Source organism: Staurois parvus, unplaced genomic scaffold, assembly GCF_062004578.1.
Source record: "Staurois parvus isolate SC_StPar_1 unplaced genomic scaffold, SC_StPar_1.0 ptg000249l, whole genome shotgun sequence".
NCBI lineage: Eukaryota > Metazoa > Chordata > Amphibia > Anura > Ranidae > Staurois > Staurois parvus.
In genome coordinates this window covers 7,228,042-7,250,494 of record NW_028318045.1, presented here as the reverse complement: position 1 = coordinate 7,250,494, position 22,453 = coordinate 7,228,042, and the positions used below count along the sequence as shown (strand labels likewise).

The window sequence follows — 22,453 nt, the reverse complement described above, 5'->3', positions numbered from 1 at the left end:
CTTCCATTTCCAGATGTTGTCCAGAGCCTTTTTTCATCATGAAAAATGCATGCAAAGCGTTTTCCTGGTACTCAAATGGACCTGGTACACCATACTTTGAGGTTTTGCATGAAAGAAAATATGTTAGACACTACTGCAATAATTTCTGCACAGAAATGAGCTGGAACACATCTAAACATCACCAAAAAAAAGACAGCTAATCTCAACAAATACTACTCTCTCTGCTTCTGCTCTCTCCATTTCTCTCAAAATGACTGAAATAGTTAATTTTTTACTGTTTTTCAGTGCATTCTGGGCATTTTGGAAGGTCTCCTGAGGTTATCTTTAAAAAAACGCTTCAAATGCAAACGGTCATAAACTCGCATAAACACGGTATGCAAACGCGGCTAAACAGATGTTTTTTAACCTACGTTTTGCAGCAGTCAGTTTCCATCGTTCACAAGTGTCCCGTGTACATGGGGTCTTAGTATGTAAAATAAATAACTATTTTCCCTTGGGTATTTGTCATGGTTTCTTGAAAGAACAGGTAAACTATGCATCCATAGTTTCTCTCTACTTTTATGGCCCTTCTCTAGCATGGCAAGGTGACGTCATCCCGCACCAGCCAGTCAAGATGGCCTAAGAATAGCACCTGGAAGAAGCTGGGGAGAAGATGTAATCTGTGTACAGAATGCCTCCAGGTAGCCATATTGCATTGCATTTTACAGAAAATTACAGCGCTTCAAACTGAAAACGAAAGGTAATTTTTAATAACATTCAATTAAAATATGACTTGTGTAGCAATTGTATACACTACATTATTATTATTTTTTGTTATTTTTTTTCTTCCCATTAAAATGGAGCTACCCTTTAAGGATTGGTAACCTTTAATATATTATGTTTTGGGTTTAGCCTCCATATTTAGTTCGGAAGGCTGTTTAACAGTTCCTGGTGTATAATAGCTGCATAGCCAAAGCCATTAAGCATCATGATTTAGATGCTGGTTCATGGTATTGGACTGAAATAGCAGACAATCGAGTGCCTTACATCCATACCTTTTGAAGGGCCCTGGATTCAAGGGTTATATATGGAAGGAGAATAAACATACCTAATAACATGCATATGTGTGATGTTTGCCTTTCTTTTTATTCCTAATAAACACATTTGAGGAAAAAACACATTTGAACACAGACATTTAAAGCGGAGTTCCACCTAAAAAAATAAATAAAAGTCAGCAGCTACAAAAACTGTAGCTGCTGACTTTTAAAATACAGACACTTACCTGTCCCTCGGTCCAGCGGTGTCTTTACCACCGCTCGTTTCACCGGCCGTCTTCTCTCCGGCATCTTCAATGTGGGCACCCGGCTGTGAGAAGCGCTGCGCTTTGTGAATGGCCCCATAGTCTTCTGGGACCTATCACGTGTCCCACAAGACTACAGGGAGGACAACTTCTGCTTCCAATCACCAAGGCGGTAGCAGCGAACGTGAGAGCGAGTACCTGTCAAATTCAGGTACCCACTCCCCAAAGGTGCCAATCCTGAATGGGGAGCGAGGGACAAAGTCTTAAAGTGGAACATCCCCTTTTGGGTGGAGCTCCGCTTTAAGAGTGGGTACACGCAATCATCAATGACCTGAAAATTACTAGACTAGGCACTGATGCTAAAACTGAACTTCAAACAAAACAGGGGACACGGAAACAAATTAGTAGTTAAAGGTACACTATACTTTATGCAAACATTGTAAGGTTTCTTTCTGTTGTGCTACAAAATCACAAATCATGTAGACTTACCTGTGGTCTCCATTGTTTCTATGCTTGCTATTCCAAAGTCTCCTGCTGACAGCTGATGGAGGTGGAGATGTTGGGAGTGGAGGGGGAAGTATACAAGGAACTGGAGGTAAGTCTCTGTTCATTTTCCGTAAACCTGTTCTAACTGGGCCCAGTTCACCATCATGCCGAAAAGTCCTCCTAGGCTTTGGTAAGGGGTTGATAGGTATTGACTTCTCAGGGGCTCCGGGCTCTGTATAAACATTTTCAGCATTGCTTGTCCTTCGAGATGCTCTGCCTTCTCCAACTGTCCCAAATATAGGCTCTGCATTCTCAGAGTCTGATCCCCATTTTGATTTTGACCCCAATTTGTTTTCCTGGTTCTCTGAATCTAGTAAACACTGTGGAGAGTAATAGGTCCCAGGTAACTGTGGCAGGCCATCTGCAGGACTGTCCTTTAGTGAACGTTCAAACTTTTTCACTTGGTTCAGCACAGTTGTCTGGTCCTTTTTTGTGCCTGTGACTTGCTCTTGAAGTCTTTCTGTGGTTAGGGTGGTCTCTTTTTCTGTTTTCTTTTCAAATTTTTGAGATTCTCTCTGTTCAATGTCCTTATTTTCCATTTCCCAACTGAACATCCTTTTGATATTAACTTTCTGTCGGTTCCTCCCATCATCAACAGTTGTATCTCCAAAAGCAGTACCAAACGAGTCCTGTCTCTTTACAGTTAAGGGCTCTTTCCTACCAAGGGTTGGAGATATTGTCTCCTTCTTCCCTTCCCACTCAGAAATCTTATCCTTAATGCTTGATGTTTTCTTCAAGGTGATCTTTTGGGGAGATGGGGAAGACTTGGTGTTACCCAGCTGTTTTTTAATGATAAGTCCTGGGTCCTTGACATTAATTTCCATCACTGGGTCATTGATGATCATTTTGTTGCTGAGCATGTTCTGTCCCAAACCTTGTAAGTCTTTGTCACTTGGCCAGTTCTCTAAGCCTTTAAATGGAGTCTTCTCTTGGTCAATCTCTTGTTTGTATATGACTGATGCCAATGTACTTACAGCTTGGGTTCTGACGCTCAAGTAAAATTGAAGAATTTCAAGTTTTTTCCAAGTCCCAGAATTCTCTTTACCTGCAGGGTTTACCCTGGGAAAAAGAAAGGAATCATTGGTGTATATTGGTAAAGTTATAGCATACTATCATTGTTTCAGTAATACAGTTCCTGAGATATTATTGAAGATTTGGTAACTAATTTTGCACAACAGGCTTAAAGCATAACTAAACCAAAGAAAAGAATGTAAAATATTGCAGCTTACTAGTCCATACATGTGGTAGCTGCATTAGGTTTTTTTTCATGACTTTCTTTTATTTTCACCTTGTGATCCTGTGAATAAAAAATCCTGTTCTCTACCAGCATGCTACACAAAGACTTTTGCTCTCTGTGAGGAAGCAGTGGGCTCCCTGTAGATATCCTGAACACCGCCTGAGTCTCGCCTATAGCTCAGCAATCAGCAAAGCCCATGCTCTTGTTAATTGCACAGCTCTACCTCTGACTCAAGAGAGGGCATATCCAGTGGTGTATTTAGGTAATCATCTGACCCCACGGACACTGACCAACACCCCCCCCCCCGCAGAGAGAGCCTGACATTGACCAACAACACCAATGCCCCCCCATTTTGGGACAGCCTCCCACTACCCCCCCTTCCCGGCGATAGAGAGAAAGACACCCATCTTCACATCTCTGGACATCCCCAAGAAAGAAAGTCAGGCTCTACATAGATCATCAAGCAGCCCGCAGCATTTCTCGGATCCCACCTGGTTCCCATGGCGCGCATGTCCCTTCTTCCATCCTTTCTTCTGGGGAGAAGTGCTGCCCCCCTGAAAAATGCTGCCCTAGGGAAGTGCCTTGTTTGCCTTGTGGTAAATACGCCCCTGGGCATATCAGACCTTTGCAGAGAGACCACTGCTTCCACCTAGAGAACAAAGGTCCTTCTCTACAATATGCTAGGAGGGGGCAGATGTTTCTATTCAGACTGTGGTTGCTTTTCAAAGAAAACAAACTGTAAGTGTACACCTTTTTTGTTTTGAAGTATCTGGAATGTATTTATATGATTAAAATGAAAATTCAGCTGGGCTTTAGACTGCTTGACTGTGAGTCATCTTAAATATACATGTACGTTTTTATTTTCCACTTCTGGTGGTCGATTTGAATGTAACTGCTTAAGCATGGCTATGAGGTGATGCAGGATGACCTTCTATGTACTTAAAAAAACAAAAAAAAACAAATAAAAGCTTCGGGTTCATGCAAAATGCAGATTTCTGCCATTTAGGCACAAGATGGTTCAGAATGCAAACTCAGAAAAATGGTGAATGGTGAAACTTGAGGTAATGAGCTTGAAACTTTGAAACTGTTCTTTGCTCTGTATAGTTATTATTACTATTATTGTATAAAGAAATAGGGGGGAAATTACTCTAAAACTGTCCATGTACAGTTGTGTTCAAAATAATAGCAGTCAGACATCACTAACCTGATCAATCACTGTTTTTGGTAGAAATTATATTTCTACATGGCAAATAATTTACTAGCAGGTGTAGTAAAGTAATAGAAATCCAACAGACCCAACAGTCATGACATGCATGCTGCTGATTCTGTGTAATTGAATCACTAATTGAAAGGGGCATGTTCAAAATAATAGCAGTGTAGAGTTCTATTAGTGAGGTCATTGATTCTTTGAAAAACAGGTGGCAATTATTGCCCTTATCTAAGGAAGGAAGGCAGCAAATGTTGTGCATGCTGGTTACAGTGCATTTCTCTCTGAAATTCTGAGGAAAATGGGTCGTTCCAGACATTGTTCAGAAGAACAGCGTACAGTGATTAAAAAGTTGATTGGAGAGGGGAAAACATATAAAGAAGTGCAGAAAAAGATAGGCTGCTCAGCTAAAATGATCGCAAATTCTTTAAAATGGCAACCAAAACCTGAAAGACGTGGAAGAAAGCGAAAAACTACCATTCGAATGGATAGAAGAATAGCCAAAATGGCAAGGACTCAGCCAACAATCAGCTCCAGGAAGATCAAAGAAGGTGTAAAGTTACCTGTGAGTACTGTTACAATTAGAAGACGCCTATGTGAAGCCAAGCTATCTGCAAGAAGCCCCCGCAAAGTCCCACTGTTGCCAAAGAGCACATTGACTGGCCTAAAGAGAAATGGCTCAAAATTTTGTGGACTGATGAAAGTAAGATTGTTCTTTTTGGGTCTAGTGGCCAGAGACAGTTTGTCAGACGACCCCCAAACACTGAATTCAAGCCACAGTACACTGTGAAGACAGTGAAGCATGGTTGGGCAAGCATCATGATATGGGGATGTTTCTCATACTACGGTGTTGGGCCTATTTATCGCATACCAGGGATCATGGATCAGTTTGAATACATCAGAATACTTGAAGAGGTCATGCTGCCTAATGCTGAAGAGGAAATATCCTTGAAATGCGTGTTCCAACAAGACAACGACTCCAAACACACCAGTAAACGGGCAACATCTTGGTTCCAAACCAATAAGATTGATGTTATGGAGTGGCCATTCCAATCCCCAGATCTTAATCCAATAGAAAACTTGTGGGGTGACATCAAAAATGCAGTTTCCGAGGCAAAACCAAGAAATAGAGAAGAACTGTGGAATGTAGTCCAATCATCCTGGGCTGGAATACCTGTTCACAGGTGCCAGAAGTTGGTTGACTCCATGCAACACAGATGTACAGCAGTTCTCAGAAACAGTGCTTATACAACCAAATATTCATTAAATGATTCAAAGGAAATCAAAATCTTCAAACATTTTTCAGTTTATATAGTGAATGTTTGAGTTTGTAAAGAAGAATACAAACACTGCTATTTTTTTGAACAGTCTAATATTCACTTTTCTTCAATTGTTTAGAGGAACAACACAAATTTGATATATTTTTCTTCATGTTTTGATTTGGAATAGAATGTGTAATGTTCCCAATGCATTTGTGTGCATGGAAATAAAAGCTATTAGAAGGATTTTGAGCTTTATTCACTTTTTTCAACACACTGCTATTATTTTGAACACAACTGTATGTTACAATCTGATTCAGAATTTTCAGATTTAACGTGCATCTGTGCTTTGTCCGTGCTGAAAAAAAGGAACGGGATAACTTTAATACCAGCCCCACCAGCTACACATACTTCCCTCCCCCATTAGTCAAATAATTCTCATATCCAGAAGTACTGGGTATGTTACTCTAGCAGAGTGACCTTTTGCACACCATGATGAGATGCAGGCACAGGCCCCTTTAACGCCTTTTGCCCACAAATCTCTGGGTCCCTAGAGATGCCCAGGAAAGATAAGTTTACCTGGTTCTGTCCCTGAGCACATCAGAAAGGCCACATCTGATAAAGCAGAGGTAGCTGGACAAGTGATCTGCAACCAGGAGAGAGGCCCTCCACTGTTAGAACAGGCGCGCGGGCAGCCAGGTTGGAATCCAGTAATATGCAGCTTCTCCATAGGACCCAGCTATTCTCCCGGGTCCCTTCCCAAGTGCTACATGAATAATCCAGTTCAGTGAGGCAGACAACCCTGTGGTCTTGGATCCCTCTAGTTGTTCAGCTGTGTTACCAGAGCTACCCTGGAATGCAGTTTGAGGATAATCTGCAGTATCTGTGTTCCGTATTGTTTTTATTAAAGTGATTTTAAAGCCTAAACATTTTTTAACTTAATGCATTCCTTGAATTATGGTAAAAAATGTTTAGGCTTAATGTATTTCCCCCTCAACCCCCAATACTTACCAGAGCCCTCATTCGATCTAGCGCTGTGCCCGCCTGCAGTGGCTCTCTCCTCTTCTCCCCACTCTCACAGGTTTTGCTGAGAGGAGCGAGAACCATTGGCTCCTACTGCTGTCAGTCAAAGCTTGTGATGATAGACCAGGGGCGGGGCCAAGCCTAGCTGTCTGTGTCAGTTGCTTGCTATGGAGGCACTTGGGTTGGCTCAGTCCCAAGCCAGCTCATAGACACCACACCCTCCTTACTGTCTGTGATCGAGTTCGGGCTCAGGTAAATATAAGGGGGAGCTGCGGCAGGGGGGCTGCACTCAGAAGGCTTTTACCTTAAAGTAGAACTATAGGCAAAACTTTTTTTTCCATTCTCGATGCAGCAAAGGAGAGTTATAACCCCTGTCAATTTTTTTTTCGCCATCTGTGTCCCATTGCGGAGATATCCCTTCAATTCCTGTCCCATAGCCAAATGGAAAGTGAGTGGAAATCCCTGCAAATTAAGGGAATTCATTTGGGTCCCCTAGGTCAACAGAATTAATGTCCCCATTGGAAGATTTATCTATAACTTTTGTGTGGACAACCCAAAATTTGGGATTTTGTTTTTACTTTTACTTCAAATAAAAAAAAAAAAGGCTTTGCTTTTAGTTATACTTTAATGCAGAGAATGGATTATGGTAAAATGAACCTTTAGCCCTTAGAACCACTTTAAGTAACTTTTGACTTCCTTTTGTTATCGAATGTTATGGATACTTTTCTATGAAGGACTTTGTTTTGCATTATTAATTCTACTTTGCACCTGTTTATTAAACAGTTTACAATTACTGTATTTTTCGCTCCATAAGACGCACTTTTTTCCCCCCAAAAAAGGGGGAAAAATGTCAGTGCGTCTTATGGAGCGAATATGGAGCGGCCGGTCTGGGATTCCCACCGCCGCCGCCATGTCAGAATACCGGGCCGGCCACTCGTCTCTTCTCTGCAGCAGAAACTTACCTGTTCCTCAGTCCAGTGCTGTATAGTCTTCCGGCGCCGGCTTCTTTAGTGTGGGCACTTGACTGTGACAGCCGGGTGCCCACTACGCATGAGCGAGAAGCGCTGCGCTTTGTGGATGGTACGGCGTCTTCTGGGACACATGACAGGTCCCAGAAGACTCCAGACCAATCACAAAGCGCAGCGCTTCTTGCGCATGCACAGTGGGCACCCGACTGTCACAGTCAAGTGCCCACACTAAAGGGAGGACAACTCCGCGGAAGTGGGAGCGGGTACCTGTCAAATTCAGGTACCCGCTCTCCCTCCCTCCCCAAAGGTCCGCAGTCTCTTGGTCATCCCCTGTACTGTCCACAGTCTCTGGTCATCCCCTGTACTGTCCGCAGTCTCTGGTCATCCCCTGTACTGTCTGCAGTCTCTTGTCATCCCCTGTACTGTCCGCAGTCTCTTGGTTATCCCCTGTACTGTGTCAGCAGTCTCTGGTCATCCCCTGTACTGTCCGCAGTCTCTTGGTCATCCCCTGTACTGTCCGCAGTCTCTTGGTCATCCCCTGTACTGTCCACAGTCTCTGGTCATCTCCTGTACTGTGTCCACAGTTTCTGGTCATCTCCTGTACTGTGTCCGCAGTCTCTGGTCATCTGCTGTACTGTGTCCGCAGTCTCTGGTCATCTGCTCTACTGTGTCCGCAGTCTCTGGTCATCTGCTGTACTGTGTCCGCAGTCTCTGGTCATCTGCTGTACTGTGTCCGCAGTCTCTGGTCATCTCCTGTACTGTGTCCGCAGTCTCTGGTCATCTCCTGTACTGTGTCCGCAGTCTCTGGTCATCTCCTGTACTGTGTCCGCAGTCTCTGGTCATCTCCTGTACTGTGTCCGCAGTCTCTGGTCATCTCCTGTACTGTGTACGCAGTCTCTGGTCATCTCCTGTACTGTGTCTGCAGTCTCTGGTCATCTCCTGTACTGTGTCTGCAGTCTCTGGTCATCTCCTGTACTGTGTCTGCAGTCCCTGGTCATCTCCTGTACTGTGTCCGCAGTCTTTGGTCATTTTCTTTATTATGTCCGCAGTCTCTGGTCACCTCCTGTACTATGCCTGCAGTCTTTGGTCATTTTCTTTATTATGTCCGCAGTCTCTGGTCACCTCCTGTACTATGTCTGCAGTCTTTGGTCATTTTCTTTATTATGTCCGCAGTCTTTGGTCATCTCCTGTACTATGCCTGCAGTCTCTGGTCATTTCCTGTACTGTGTCTGCAGTCCATTGGTTCAGAATATTTTTTTTCTTGTTTTCCCTCCTCTAAAACCTAAGTGCGTCTTATCGTCAGGTGCATCTTATGGAGCAAAAAATACGGTACTCTCTGTCTGATCATTCTGATACTGTTATATTACTTTGCTGCTTTGTGCAGAGTAGAAGTGGAACCTAGAAAAGGTAAATATAAGCATTTGGTGATGCTGTTGTTAAAGGAAACCTCTCACTTTGCCCTTCCAAAGGGGGAAGTTCACTTGTTGCATTACCCCAACCCCCCCCTCCACTGCCACAATTGGCACATCTTGGGAGGGAGGGGAAAGCATGCACCTGGTTTTGACAGGTACCCACTCCCACTTCCGGTCAGATGCACCATGGTAATCCTTCTCTCCTTCCCCGCAGCCTTCAGGGACACTTCACAGGTCCCAGAAGACTGCAGGACTATTCACAAAGTGCAGCGTGCTTCGTGCATGCGAAGTAGGAAGCTGGCTGTGGAACCGCAAGACTTCATTGCCAGTTTCCCTTACTTAAGATGCTGGCACCTGCACCCAAAGCCAATAGAAGAATTGGCTCGGGTGAAGACATCGCTGGTTTCCTGGACAGATACGTTTCCTTATATTAAAAGTCAGCAGCTACAGTATTTGTAGCTGCTGACTTTTATTTCTTTGGGGGAGCCTGGAGCTCTGCTTTAATACTTATGCATAAATATTGAGATAAACTATTTTCCTGTAGGCTTCCTTGACCTCTGCTGTGCTATGCCAAGCTGCTATCAGTCATACTAAGACAAGGAAAGGATGACATGGGCAGTAAATTTGTCAGGAGTCAGAATCTATTTTGCATATTGTGCTTTTTCAAAGCAAAGAAACCAAAAAAGAACTGATACATACACATATTTGGAATCTGTAAAAAAAAAATTGCAATCTATATGTGGAATATAATTCAGGCTGGAATTTTTCTTCAAATAAACACTATTGTGTCCACAGAAGTTCCACTCCTCAGTGTGTGAGTCAGCAATCTGACAGTCCAAGCAAAGCCACACTAAACTCTCTCTTCTCCTGGCTCCCAACTTTAAAAGCAAAGTGGAAAAAAAAGGCAAAACCCTGACTTGGTGAGGTCCAGAAACCACAAACCACAACCGTGGTGAAGGACAGAGGAAGAGCAGAATGATTGCGGGCAGAGATACATGGCTGGAAATCCATAATTCACAGGCAGAGCCAGCGTGGGACACCAGCTTGCCCTCAGCCTGAGACTTGCAAGGCATCAAAAGTTTGGAGTATTAAGAACCATTCTTTTGTTCATGCCTGTCTTGTTGATTCAAAGCAACCTCAAAATTTGTGCACAGCCATCCAAATCAGTGTGCCGGGCTGACAGGGAGGATAACCGTTAGTAAACAAAACAGCTCTCCTCCCCATCGGAAATCTTTGTAAATAACTGGGAGCCAGCAAGTAATCACCGTCCGGGACCCAGTGATTGACAGCCGCGGCTGCGAACGGCAGCGAGGTAGGGTGCGCGTAGCTCGTGTGCGCCCCCTACCCAGAGATGTAAAATTGCGTATATATACGTGATTTTGCGCACCCATGCCGCCCTGTAGCAGTATTTCTGCTATGGGGCGGTCGGGAAGCGGTTAAAGAGACCTTTTCCTATTGTGCCAGTAGTCTAGCGAGGAGCTGCCCTGTCTCAACAATCACTTCTGCCAGCTTAACATCTTACTGCTTTAGATCTACTAGTGACTAGTGCTTTAAAGGGTCATTACACAAGTCAATTGCTTCTTTCAGAGGGAGTTCAGTTTTTTCCTTTTCTTTATTTCATTGTTCTTCCTCTCATCGTGCACCAACTGGGCCCCATCACGTGCGCAGCAGACTCTTCACTGCATTTAAGAAAACATTTGTTGTTTGGGGTAAAGAGCTCTTTCCTAATTTCAGGATACCTCCTTGCCATCAGGTCCTGAGGGTCTGAAGTAAGCTAGTCTACCTGTTTGATAGTTCTCACTGCTCAATGGAGCCTGTAAAGCCACCTCAAGTTGAAGGTATTGGGTTAGTTTCAGAAAGGAGGCCTGCTAACGCTAGTTGAGACTCTGTGATAAGTGTTGTCTTTTCTTATTTAAAGCTGACACAAGTAACAACTGACTCTGCACATGCCAATTCTGTTTATGCTGTGTGACCAGGCTACATTGAAGTTTGCTATAAACCTCTTACCAGTGTACTCCAATCAGTGTGTGAGTTTACTTTCTGGTGGTGATTTACTCCGGTTAAGAGTGTACTGTGGTGTCAGCAAGGGTTGGGCTTTCAGAGAGGGGTCCAGAGCAACAGGGAGCCCGAAAATAATAAGCAACTCTTAAGGAGGCAGTGCTACAATTGCAATGATACCTAAAATATGTGCCTACTGAAAATACACTTCATTTTTATTTTAACTGAAGCTCATAATTCTTACCTGCGACTTGACTGATGCAGAGTGTGATCCTTATTTCTGGTCACCTCAGCCGCCCGTCTCACAGTCATCGTGTCAGCATGTGATATCACACCCGCTCCCCTACAACATAACAAGAACAATTTTTATTCCTACATCCAACAAAATATATTTAAAACATGTATTAGGAAAACAAAGCTGTTGGTAAGTCCACCTGCTTGTAAATCCAAGCTGTAATAGAAAGAAATGAACATAAAATGTGTACCAGTAAACAGTGGAGGTAGCCAATTTGTTCTGTTCACAAAGCAGTCATGACATCTTTGCAAAAGGACTGGAGCATTCTGTAAAGCCTGAGTATACTTTGTAATAATAGTCCAGTGCTCAAAAAAACTAAAAAAAAAGGTAAGCTGGCTGCCATACCCACCTCCTATATGGTGCTGCCCCTCACAGACCTGCCTTGCTTTTCAGCACTGATCCTCTTTTAGGTTAACCACTTGCCTTCCGGGTACTTATACCCCCTTCCTGCCAAGGCCAATTTTCAGCTTTCAGTTCTGACGCATTTTCAATGACAATTGCGCGGTCATGCAACATTATACCCATATGAAATTTGTATCATTTTATTTCACACAAATAGAGCTTTCTTTTGGTGCTATTTATTCGCCACTGGGTGTTTTATTTTTTGCGCTATAAACAAAAAAGGGCAAAAAATTTGAAAAACAAAAAAAGGTTTTCTTTGTTTCTATTATAAAATTTTGCAAACAGATAATTTTTTCCCTTCACTGATGTGCATTGATGAGGCTGCACTGATAGGCAGCACTGATGGGCACTGATAGGCAGCACTGACGGGCACTGATGAGCGGCATGGATAGGCAGCACTGATGAGCACTGATAAGAGGCATTGATAGGCGGCACTGATGGGTGGCACTGCTGGACACTGATGGGTGGCACTGCTGGGCACAGGTGGGTGTTACTGCTAGGCACAGATGGGTGGCACTGCTGGGCACAGGTGAGTGGCATTGCAGGACACTGCTGGGTGGCACTGCATGGCACAGGTGGGTGGCACTGATGGGTACAGGTGGGCAGCACTGACGGGCACAGGTGGGTGACACAGGTGTGCAGCACTAATGGGCACTGATCATCAGGGGACTGATGATCAGTGCCGATCATTTCTCTGACAATTGCCTGTTATCGGCAGTACTTTCCTCATGCTGTGATAGTGTGCGGAAAGTGCTGCCGATGACCGGCAACTGTATTTGCCCGGTGATCTGCTGTGTCATTAGACACAGCTGATCACATGGTAAAAGGCCGCCGTGATTGGCCGGACACAGCGATCACCGGCATGGCCGGGTGCGTGCTACTTGCGGTCGCGCAGGGGGTGTGTTCTGGAAGGATGTCCATGGACACCGTCCCAGAACTAGACAAGACGTCTTTCGCCTATAGCATGGTAGGAAACCGGTTAAATGACACTCAGCATCATCCAATACACTTCCTGGAGTGCACAGTGTGCATCGTGACAACCTTTTTCTAGCTTTGGGGAAGAATTAGAACTGCTGTTGGGTTTTTATTGCTATCCAGAGAGACTTCCTCTGATTTCCTGTCCTGATGACAATGGTTTCAACAGACAGTAAGTGAGGGCAAATCTGCAACAGAGGCACAGATAGAAATAAAACCTGGCAGGGGTTCTAGACTTCCCCTACTCTACTAAAGAAAATCATTCTTATTTCTGTCCTTGTTGCTGTTGGAGATCCCCCCTCACTTCCTGTCTGGTAAAATGTTGTCAGCTGGACAGGAAGTGAGGGGAAATCTCTCTCAAACAGTCCCAGTCAGCAGTAAAAATCTGACAGAGGTCCTATTGTTTACCCAGTCTATCCATAACTAAGAGAAATTGTTTAGGCTGGACACAAGAAGATGAAAGGCATTGCTGGTTGTTCCTGTGTTAATTTCCCTCATGTGGAATACATTCGGATACGGTGTGGCATTTTTGTGAGACCCATAGCAGAGAATAAGCCTCAGGCTAGGTACACACTTATGCAGGTGTAGGAATGCCTGCAAATCTCACACATTCCTGCACCCGCAGGCAAAACACACTGCTCTTTACCAGACGAGGATTCCATTAATTCTTACTGGTACCCCCACCTACCTGAAAATGCATTTTCAGGTGTGAGAAACTGCAGGGTGCAAAACATCACCATCCTGCATATGAGGGTTAAAGGTGCAGGGAACTTTTTCCTGTGATTCCCGCAGATACAGTAGCCCTTTCAAATGAATGGGCCGATGCACCCGCTCAAACGCAGCACGCAGGAAATGGCTAGATGTGACCCATCCTGCAGGGAACAGCTAAAACACAAGCAGTGGAGGATTCTGGGAATTCAGCCTTGATATCCACATCTGAATAAAAAAAAACACCATAAGATGTTTGGGTAAGAAGAAACAGATCAATCAAGAACAAGGTGCATTCTGTCCACAAGGAAAGCCATGAAATCCAGTATACTGTGAGATATATGTGTCAGAATCATGTCAACACAGGAGATCCCATCGCTCATATCTGTGTTGTATGTACAGCAACACAAACAGAATACTGATGTACCTCAGTTTACAAATTTAATTAGTTCCGCAGGACTTTTCGTATTGTGAAAAATTTGTAAACCGAAACGCGGTTTCCCATAGGAATGCATTGAAAACCAATTAATCCGTGCCAGAGGTAAAAAAAAAGTTAAAAAAAAAAAAAAAGTCTTTTATCTGTTCAAAACTTTTTATAAAGTGCACTTTAAAGGCATAAATACAGGGACATGATTAAAAATTTATTTGTAAATGCATTGAAAACCAATTAATCCATTCCAGAGGTAAGAAAAAAGTGAAAAAAAAGTTTTATCTGTTCAAAACTCTTTATAAAGTGTACTTTAACCATTTCAATACCGGGCAATTTTACACCTTCCTGCCCAGGCCATTTTTCACGTTTCAGCGCTCTCACACTTTGAATAACAATTGCACAGTCATACAACATTGTACCCAAACTAAAATTTTATCATTTCTTTCACACAACTAGAGCTTTCTTTTGATGGTATTTAATCACCGCTGGGGTTTTTATTTTTTGCTAAATTAACAAAAAAAGACCAAAAATTTTGAAAAAAAAACACGTTTTTCTTTGTTTCTGTTATAAAAGTTTACAAATAAATAATTGTTCTTCATAAATTTAGGCCAAGATGTATTCTGCTACATGTCTTTGGTGAAAATAAACCAAATTAGGATGTAATATTTAGTCTGTAGGAAAGTTATAGAGTTCACAAACTATGGTATAGATCTGAAAATTGATCAATCCTGAAGTACTGACAGCCAATCTAATTTCTTGAGGTCCAAGAATGTCAGAACAGTACAGATATCCTCAAAAAGACCCCTTTTTGCAGAGTAGACAGTCCGACGTACTTCATAAGAGGAATGGCGAGTTTTTTGAAGTTGTATTTTTTTGGTCATAATTTTTCGGAAAATGAAAAAATTAAAAAAATTATTTTCACTTTTTTTTTTTACATATTGTCACCAGTGCAGTATAGCGTCATCATATAACTGGCATGGCGGTGAACAGGGACACTGACTGGTGACAGTATGAAAAAAAAAATATATATTTTTTTTATTTTTATTTTTGTTATTTTTAATTTTTTATTACATTTTTTTTATTTTTTTAAAGATTTTTTTTTCCTATTTTACTATGATCAAAGTAGTACAATGTTACCATAGTAACATTGTACTACTTTGGAAAAGTGATCAGTATTTTCCTTTTTTTTACACAATTTGCTTATAGCAAAGAATTACTTTGCTATAAGCAAGCATTTACCTGAATGACATCGATTCATTCAGATTTTTTTTTTTTTTTTTTGTGCTTAGCTGTGATTTGGCCACAGCTAATCACATGATGTGTGCATGTGATCTGCTGTGACCATTCACAGCTAGGCACTAGTATACAATGGATGGCATGAATGAAGCCATCCATTGTATACAACTGTCATGTGACCTGCTGTGATTGGTCACAGCAGGTTACATGGTACCGGCAACGGGGGCCGGTACTCAGATCTGTCATCGGCCGTATCCGAGGTACACGGCCGGTGACAGATCGCGCCGCTGCGCGGCTCTGCAACCGCGCGAACTGCGCATGTGCGGAAGGACGCCAAATGGCGTACACCCCAGAAAGCTAAAACATTTTTGCGGCCGCCAAACGGCTATAGGCCGGGCAGCTAATGGTTAAAGGCATAAATACTGTACAGGGACATGATTTAAAAAAATTTGTAAATGCATTGAAAACCAATTAATCCATTCGTATTGCAAAACAAATTTGTAAACCAAGGCATTATTTTCAATGGATTTTCATTCGTAAACCAAAAATTACATTAACCGAGGCGTTCATAAATTGAGGTACACCTGTACCTCCATTTACAGCTTCTGATTTTGGTACAGAAAGGTTGGCTCAAGGGATAAGTAAAGTAAGTGATATTAATGTGTGCATATATGAGGACCAATGAAGGAAAACTAAGAAAATTACTAATCCCTAAAAGGAAATCTATGAGAATAAATGTGGGGGCTTAGAGCTCGCACACACTGGGTTCATTTAGCTGAACTGATCTGCATTTTTCTGTGCTAAGGCTGGTCACACTTGAGGGTTTTGTAGCTTGAAGCTCGAAGCTTGAAGCTCCAAAAAAGCTCAAACTTAAAAAAATCAATTTTTCTCTATGGTGCCTGTTCAAGCGATCAAATGTGAGCAGGCACCATAGAGATTTTTTAAGTTTGAGCTTTTTTGGAGCTTCGAGCTTCAAGCTACAAAACGCTCAAGTGTGAGCAGCCTTAGCACAGAAAAATGCAGATCAATTCAGCTGAATGAACCCAGTGTGTGCGTGTGAATGCAGCCTAAAAACAACTGCTGTCTATGTTCCCCCCTATAGAATCCTACATCTAGAATCTGTGCCCAAAAAAAACAAGCAGAGCCAATTGACATACCATGCCCAGTCTCTGTGTAGAGGTCACCATCTTTGTAGAGGCAAGGCTTTGTATCCTCATTTAAGAGCCTTCAGCAAGAAAAATGAGCAGCACAGTAGTGACACCACTAAATCTCACTCCAAACATCCTGAGATTAGCAGGAAGAGGCTGCAGCGCCTTAGATCTCACATTGCAGATATAAAGGGTATACAAGAGTGCCTCGGCACATTCACACACCAGGAAATGGACCATTTTTTCCCCTTGCAATACATGATTGGGTACTCAAGAACATAAAGAAGAAGAGAACACCATTTTCACACAGTGAACATTCACTTTGCTATGTGAACAGCCAACACCAGTAGTTTTCAACCAGGATTCTGTGGAACACTTGGGCTCCTCCTGAGGTTAGGGTTGATCTCCCACCTACACTGACCATCAATGTACGGGGGCAATTTATATAAAACAATAGGCATGCCACATTGAGTAATTTTTAAATTAAAACTTTCTTCAATTTATTGATCACGCTAATGTACCATGAGCTGTAGGAAAAATACTTTTTAGCAGTGTTTCCCTGAGAACCTGTACATTTTTTCAATAATTCCTTAGGTGTAAAAAGGTGGAGAAAGGACTACACCTTTAGTAAATCAACAAAATTTGTCCACATCAAGTACCAACTTATTAGCATGAACAGACTTATAAAACAAAAGTTGCTAAGATTGAAGATAAAGGCAAGTAAGTATAACTCTTGAGAGAAAAAAAACAGGACTTTTCTATATTGCACCCAAGAAAGCTCACTTAATATCCAGAACCGGTGGTGGGGATTTACAAAGACTGGAGCAATCTAGTGAAGCTCTGCATGGTAGCCAATCAGCTTCTAATGTCAGCTTGTTCAATTAAGCTTTGAAAATAAAACCTGGAAGCTGATTGGTTTCTATGCAGAAACCTACACAGTTTTAGTAAATCACCCCATAGTTTTCAGTTGTGCCTGTTCATATCGGAGCATAGTGTCGTTTGAAGCTTGTAGCTCAAAAAAGTACATAAGCTTCTTTTGAGCTGCAAGCCTCAAGTCTGAAGCTTCAAACTTTTTAGGTCCAATAGGAGCACCTGAAAAAAATGTGTGAACTTGTGTGAAAAAGCACAAAAACAAAATTTTTTCCCCCCAGTAGCTAGTTTTCCATTGGCTAAAAGTATTGAAAAAGAACACACAAGCTTCAGAAGCCTATAAACACATCTGTACAAGTGCTCCAAGAAAAAAAAAGACCAAAGATACTCAGCTCAAGTGTGAATGCAGCTGATTAAAATACAAGGTATACCAAGTAGACAATATGTACAGTAATTTTTGAGACTGTTACAATTTTCAAAATATTACACGTAGAATCCCCTTGTTAGGTCGATGAGATTTGTAGACTTATCTGCTTCTTCAGGACAGTTATAGAGAATACATACTCAAGACTTCACTTTAATAGTCTTTATGTTCGTGTAGCACTACTCGTTAGGAGTTGCAATAGATTTGGGTCCCTGTATAGTACTGCATGGCCAGGAAACATGCATTTTTCCATTTAGACTTGCATCCAGGAGACAGTGACCAGTCCTTGAGCTTGTTTTGATGTTTTATTAGGGGATGATAAAACTTGGATGGGGTAAGGGGTGTATGGGATGCCCAATGGAACTGGAACTGAGGATAAATTTCCTGAAACTATTTACAAGTCTGTACAGCAAAAGATTCTCTTCTGGAGAGCTAGCCAGCCTCTCCTGATGTACCACCCCAGACCCCAGACTCTCCTCTATCTGGCTGCCTGGAGAAATCCCTGAGCAGGGGATCCAGTACCTGTCACTTCAAGACAATAAGACAGTACCGGGTGGTAGCTAATCTGGTTTCCCAATAGAGTGCTCCTTCCCCTAATTGACTCACGGGGTGTAGGTCTACTCACTCAGTACTTCTCCTGTGCTACTGGTGGGTCAGTGTCTGCTACCAGGCCTTCTGGCTGGGCCACTCCTTCCCTGCCTCACAGGTGATCCTCTCTCAGGGGGCTGGTGAAGTCCTGACCTTTCCTCCTTCCAAGATCCTCTGCCTGCAGGTGAGCCCTTCTCCATCTGGCCCCCATCACAGGCTCCTGCCTCCAGCCTCACATCCTTCTCTCTCTTCCACCCAAACTCTCCTCCAGCTGAGCAGGCGCAGCCACTCTTAAAGGTTGTGTTCTGGCTCCCTGCCAAGCCTCCCGTTGGGGATTGGCCAGGATCCTCTAAGAGCACAGGCCAGCCACTCCTCAAATCCGCCCACTGCTTCTAGACCTTTCTTCAAAGTTCTAGAACAGGGGGAAAGTCCAGAGAGCTGGTCTGCAGAGCCTCTCAGCTCTGACCACAATTTGACTCTGCTAGCTATTGCACCCAGGCTGCTACTCCGCCCTCCTGACTAACAATTGAGCTAGAGCTCCCCCTAGCTAACTAGGAGGGTGCTACATTCATATATGATGTTCTAAAAAATAGTCCTGTTGATACCTTTTTGCCTAGGACAAAGATGAGTAACTACAATAACCTGTTGTAATCAGTCAGATTTATCTATTGAAATCAGATCAGTGAAGGAAGAATTTTGATTGGTTCTTTGGTTTGTACTTCAGCCTTATGGAAAAAGCTTGCAGGAGCGCATTGTTCAGCTCTGGCCCTGTGACTCAATACTAGGACAGGTATAAATGCCAATCTTGGGTTTAAAAGTGCCATTGCTCTGGGAGAAATGAAAAGCAATTAAATATATATCCAAACAGCAATAATATGTGAGCTCTCCTCTAATTACAGCCTTGTAGCCTTGGTATTCTCAGTTTCCAGCTGACTTCACCACCCTGCCAAACATCTCTCTCTGCTCCGGTGCATTCTTCCGCCCTATTAAGTGGCATAACTGTATGAATAACCTCACAACGCCCCTCTAAATCCATTGTGCCACTTCACTGGCTCCTTACACCTTATGCCTGTTATATAACTGTCTGAATCAGGCAATCATTCACCTCTCCTGACATATTAGGGTTGATTTACTAAAACTAGAGCGTGCAAAATCTGGCGCAGCACTGCATGGTAGCCAATCAGCTTTTAACTTCTGCTTGTTCAATTAAACACTAACAAAAAAAAAATGGAAGCTGATTTGGCTTCTATGCAGAGCTGTACCACATTTTGCACTCTCAAGTTTTAGTAAATCAACCCCATTGGGACTTACTGTTAAACATTCTACCCCCTAAATTCCATATAAAGCTGATTTTACAAATCCATCTACACAAAATATGTTAGATTTTGAATCAAAACTAGACAATTTTTTTTGTTTTGCACATGTTTGCTTCCCATTGCCCAATGAATAAAATTCAAAACATTAACACTAACATATAAAGCCATTTATAACTCTGCCCCCAATTACACCACCAATCTTGTCTCTAAATATCACTCAAACCATCCTCTCCGCTCCTCCCACGACCTCCTGCTCTCTAGCTCCCTTGTCTCCTCCTCCCATGCTTGTCTCCAGGACTTCTCCAGAGCCTCCTCCATCCTCTGGAACTCGCTACCCCAATCTATCTGACTATTGCCTACTTTGCTCACTTTTAGGCGATCTCTAAAAAACCTCTTCAGGGAGGCCTATCCTGCCTTTAGCTAATAACCAAGTCTTCTATTTCTCCCATCAGTTCGTCCCCCACAGTCTTTACCTTTTGTACCACCAGCCCCTCCCTCATAGATTGTAAGCTCCAAGGAGTAGGGCCCTCCTAACCTTCTTGTATTGAACTGTATTGTTGCTGTATTGTCTTCCTTTATATTGTAAAGCGCTGAGCAAACTGTTGGCGCTATATAAATCCTGTAAAATAATAATAATATTGCCAAAAGTATTGGGACACCCCTCGAGATCACTGGATTCAGGTGTTCAAATCACCTCCATGGCCACAGGTGTATAAAATCAAGCACCTAGGCATGCAGACTGCTTCTACAAACATTTGTAAAAGAATGGGTCGCTCTCAGGAGCTCAGTGAATTCAGCTTAGTGAAAGCATGGTACCGTGATAGGTTGCCACCTGTGCAATAAATCCATCCGTCAAATCCTTGCTACTAAATATTCCACGGTCAACTGTTAGTGGTAATATAACAAAGAGGATGCAACTGGGAACAACAGCAACTCAGCCAAGAAGTGGTAGGCCATGTAAAATGACAGAGTGGGGTCAGCGCATTCTGAAGCACGCAATGCACAGAAGTCGAAACTTTCTGTAGAGTCAATAGCTAAAGACCTCCAAACTTTGTGTGGCCTTCAGATAAGCACAACCACAGTGTGTAGAGAGCTTCATGGAATGGGTTTCCATGGCTGAGCAGCTGCATCCAAGCCTTACATGACCAAGTGCAATGCAAAGCATTGGATGCAGTGGTGTAAAGGACGCCGCCACTGGACTCTAGAGCAGTGGAGATGTGTTCTCTGGAGTGACTAATCATGTTTCTCTGTTTGGCAATCCAATGGATATGTCTGAGTTTGGCGGTTGCCAGGAAACGGTACTTGCCTGACTGCATTGTGCCAAGTGTAAAGTTTGGTGGAGGGGGGATTATGGTGTGGGGTTCTTTTTCAGGGGTTGGGCTTGGCCCCTTAGTTCCAGTGAAGGGAACGTTTAAAGCATCAGCATACCAAGACATTTTGGACAATTTTATGCTCCCATCTTTGTGGGAACAGTTTGGGGATGGCCCCTTCCTGTTCCAAATTGACTGCACACCAGTGCACAAAGCAAGGTCCATAAAGACATGGATGAGCGAGTTTGGGGTGGAGAAACTTGACTGGCCTGCACAGAGTCCTGACCTCAACCCAATAGAACACCTTTGGGATGAATTAGAGCGGAGACTGAGAGCCAGACCTTCTCATCTGACATCAGTGCCTGACCTCACAAATGTACTTCTGGAAGAATGGTCAAACATTCCCATAGACACACTCCTAAACCTTTTGGATAGACTTCCCAGTTGAAGCTGTTATAGCTGCAAAGGGTGGGCCAACTCAATATTGAACCCTACAGACTAAGACTGGGATGCCATTAAAGTTCATGTGCGTGTAAAGCAGGCATCTCAATACATTTGGCAATATAGTGTACATAGGGGCGCATTTTTCATGAGTTTTTCTTGTGCTTTGTTAACAAAAAAGCGATTCGAAAACTTCTGTGTGAAAGCAGCCTTATGGGGCATTGTCCACGCATGCTTTAATTTATTTTTAGATAACACTCAAACCAAGCTGATATGCCAAATATCGATCATTTTGATTGATCAGCAGCCCTGAGCTATTTTGTTAATGTATGTGATCAATTACCTAGCTATCTACTGAAATCCACTTCCCCCTGTGTGGCATCTTGATTGAAAGTGTTGTTAACAATAGGTCAATTATTTATTTTAGTAGAAATTGATTGGAGAAGAAATTGATCATTTATTGAAGCATGTATGGCCACCATTAGGCAATCAAATTTGATTTTAAGTAGTGATGTCCTTGATGTTCGAGTCGGACGTAAGTTCAACTCGAACATTGGTCTTTCATGTGTTCGGCGACCACATGAACGGTGAGGGCGTTCAGCGGGCTGTTCGGCCACCGCGTCCCACAATGCTCTGCGCTCTGACCACAGGTCAAGTGCAATGCTTTGGCTAATCACAGCACAATTGGGCGGAGCTAGCTAGTGATGTCACAGCTAGCCCCGCCCAATTGTTTGCATCTGACCGGCAAATGTCAGATAGCGGTGAGTGCTCAGCGGGTGCGGATGGGTCGGCGGGCGTTTTTTTTTTTTTTTTTTAAATTTCAGTGAGTCGGCGCCATCATGACAATATTTTTTCAGTGAATGGATAGGGGTACTATGTACCCCATACTCATTCACAAGGGGTGGGGCTGAGTTCTGGGGGGCCCCTTGTTAAAGGGGGCTTCCAGATTCCAACAAGTCACGGCACTGTGCTCGAATCAAGGGTCTGGTAGGAATTTTGTGGGAATCCCACGAATTTGGGGTGTGAATTTCCACTTAAAAGTCCTACCAGGCCTAAAGGGCTTGGGAAGGCTTTTAGGGGGAACCACACACACTTAAAGGGTCTGGTAAGGATTAGGGGGGATCCCACGCTGTTTTTTTTTTTGTTTTTGTTTTTTTTAAATGTAATTTTTAACTGCTTCAATACCGGGCACTTTTACCCCCTTCCTGCCCAGGCCAATTTTCAGGTTCAGCGCTCTCACACTTTGAATGACAATTGCGCGGTCATGCAACACTGTACCCAAACTAAAATTTTATCATTTTGTTCACAAAACTAGAGCTTTCTTTTGGTGGTATTTAGTCACCACTGGGGTTTTTATTTTTTGCTAAATAAACAAAAAAAG

The 22,453-nt window shown here is 42.9% G+C and overlaps 1 protein-coding gene and 1 long non-coding RNA gene across 2 annotated transcripts in view; one reads left to right on the top strand and one right to left on the bottom strand.

Moving 5' to 3' along the window:
* The window catches only part of DENND2A (DENN domain containing 2A), a 157,961-nt gene that overhangs the window by 72,887 nt on the left and 62,621 nt on the right, over positions 1-22,453 (bottom strand). Inside the window, exons 2-3 of the mRNA XM_089680717.1 lie at positions 11,174-11,272; positions 1,769-2,884 (exon numbers count right to left, since the gene is read on the bottom strand). Of these exons, the coding sequence (XP_089536843.1) occupies positions 1,769-2,884; positions 11,174-11,241 (1,184 nt within the window). The 5' untranslated portion in view covers positions 11,242-11,272. The remainder of the gene's footprint in view (positions 1-1,768; positions 2,885-11,173; positions 11,273-22,453) is intronic.
* LOC149459738 (uncharacterized) overlaps positions 1-22,453 on the top strand; it is a 57,602-nt gene that overhangs the window by 20,372 nt on the left and 14,777 nt on the right. Inside the window, exons 2-3 of the long non-coding RNA XR_016313210.1 lie at positions 576-739; positions 1,807-1,874. This is a non-coding gene — a long non-coding RNA (uncharacterized LOC149459738). The remainder of the gene's footprint in view (positions 1-575; positions 740-1,806; positions 1,875-22,453) is intronic.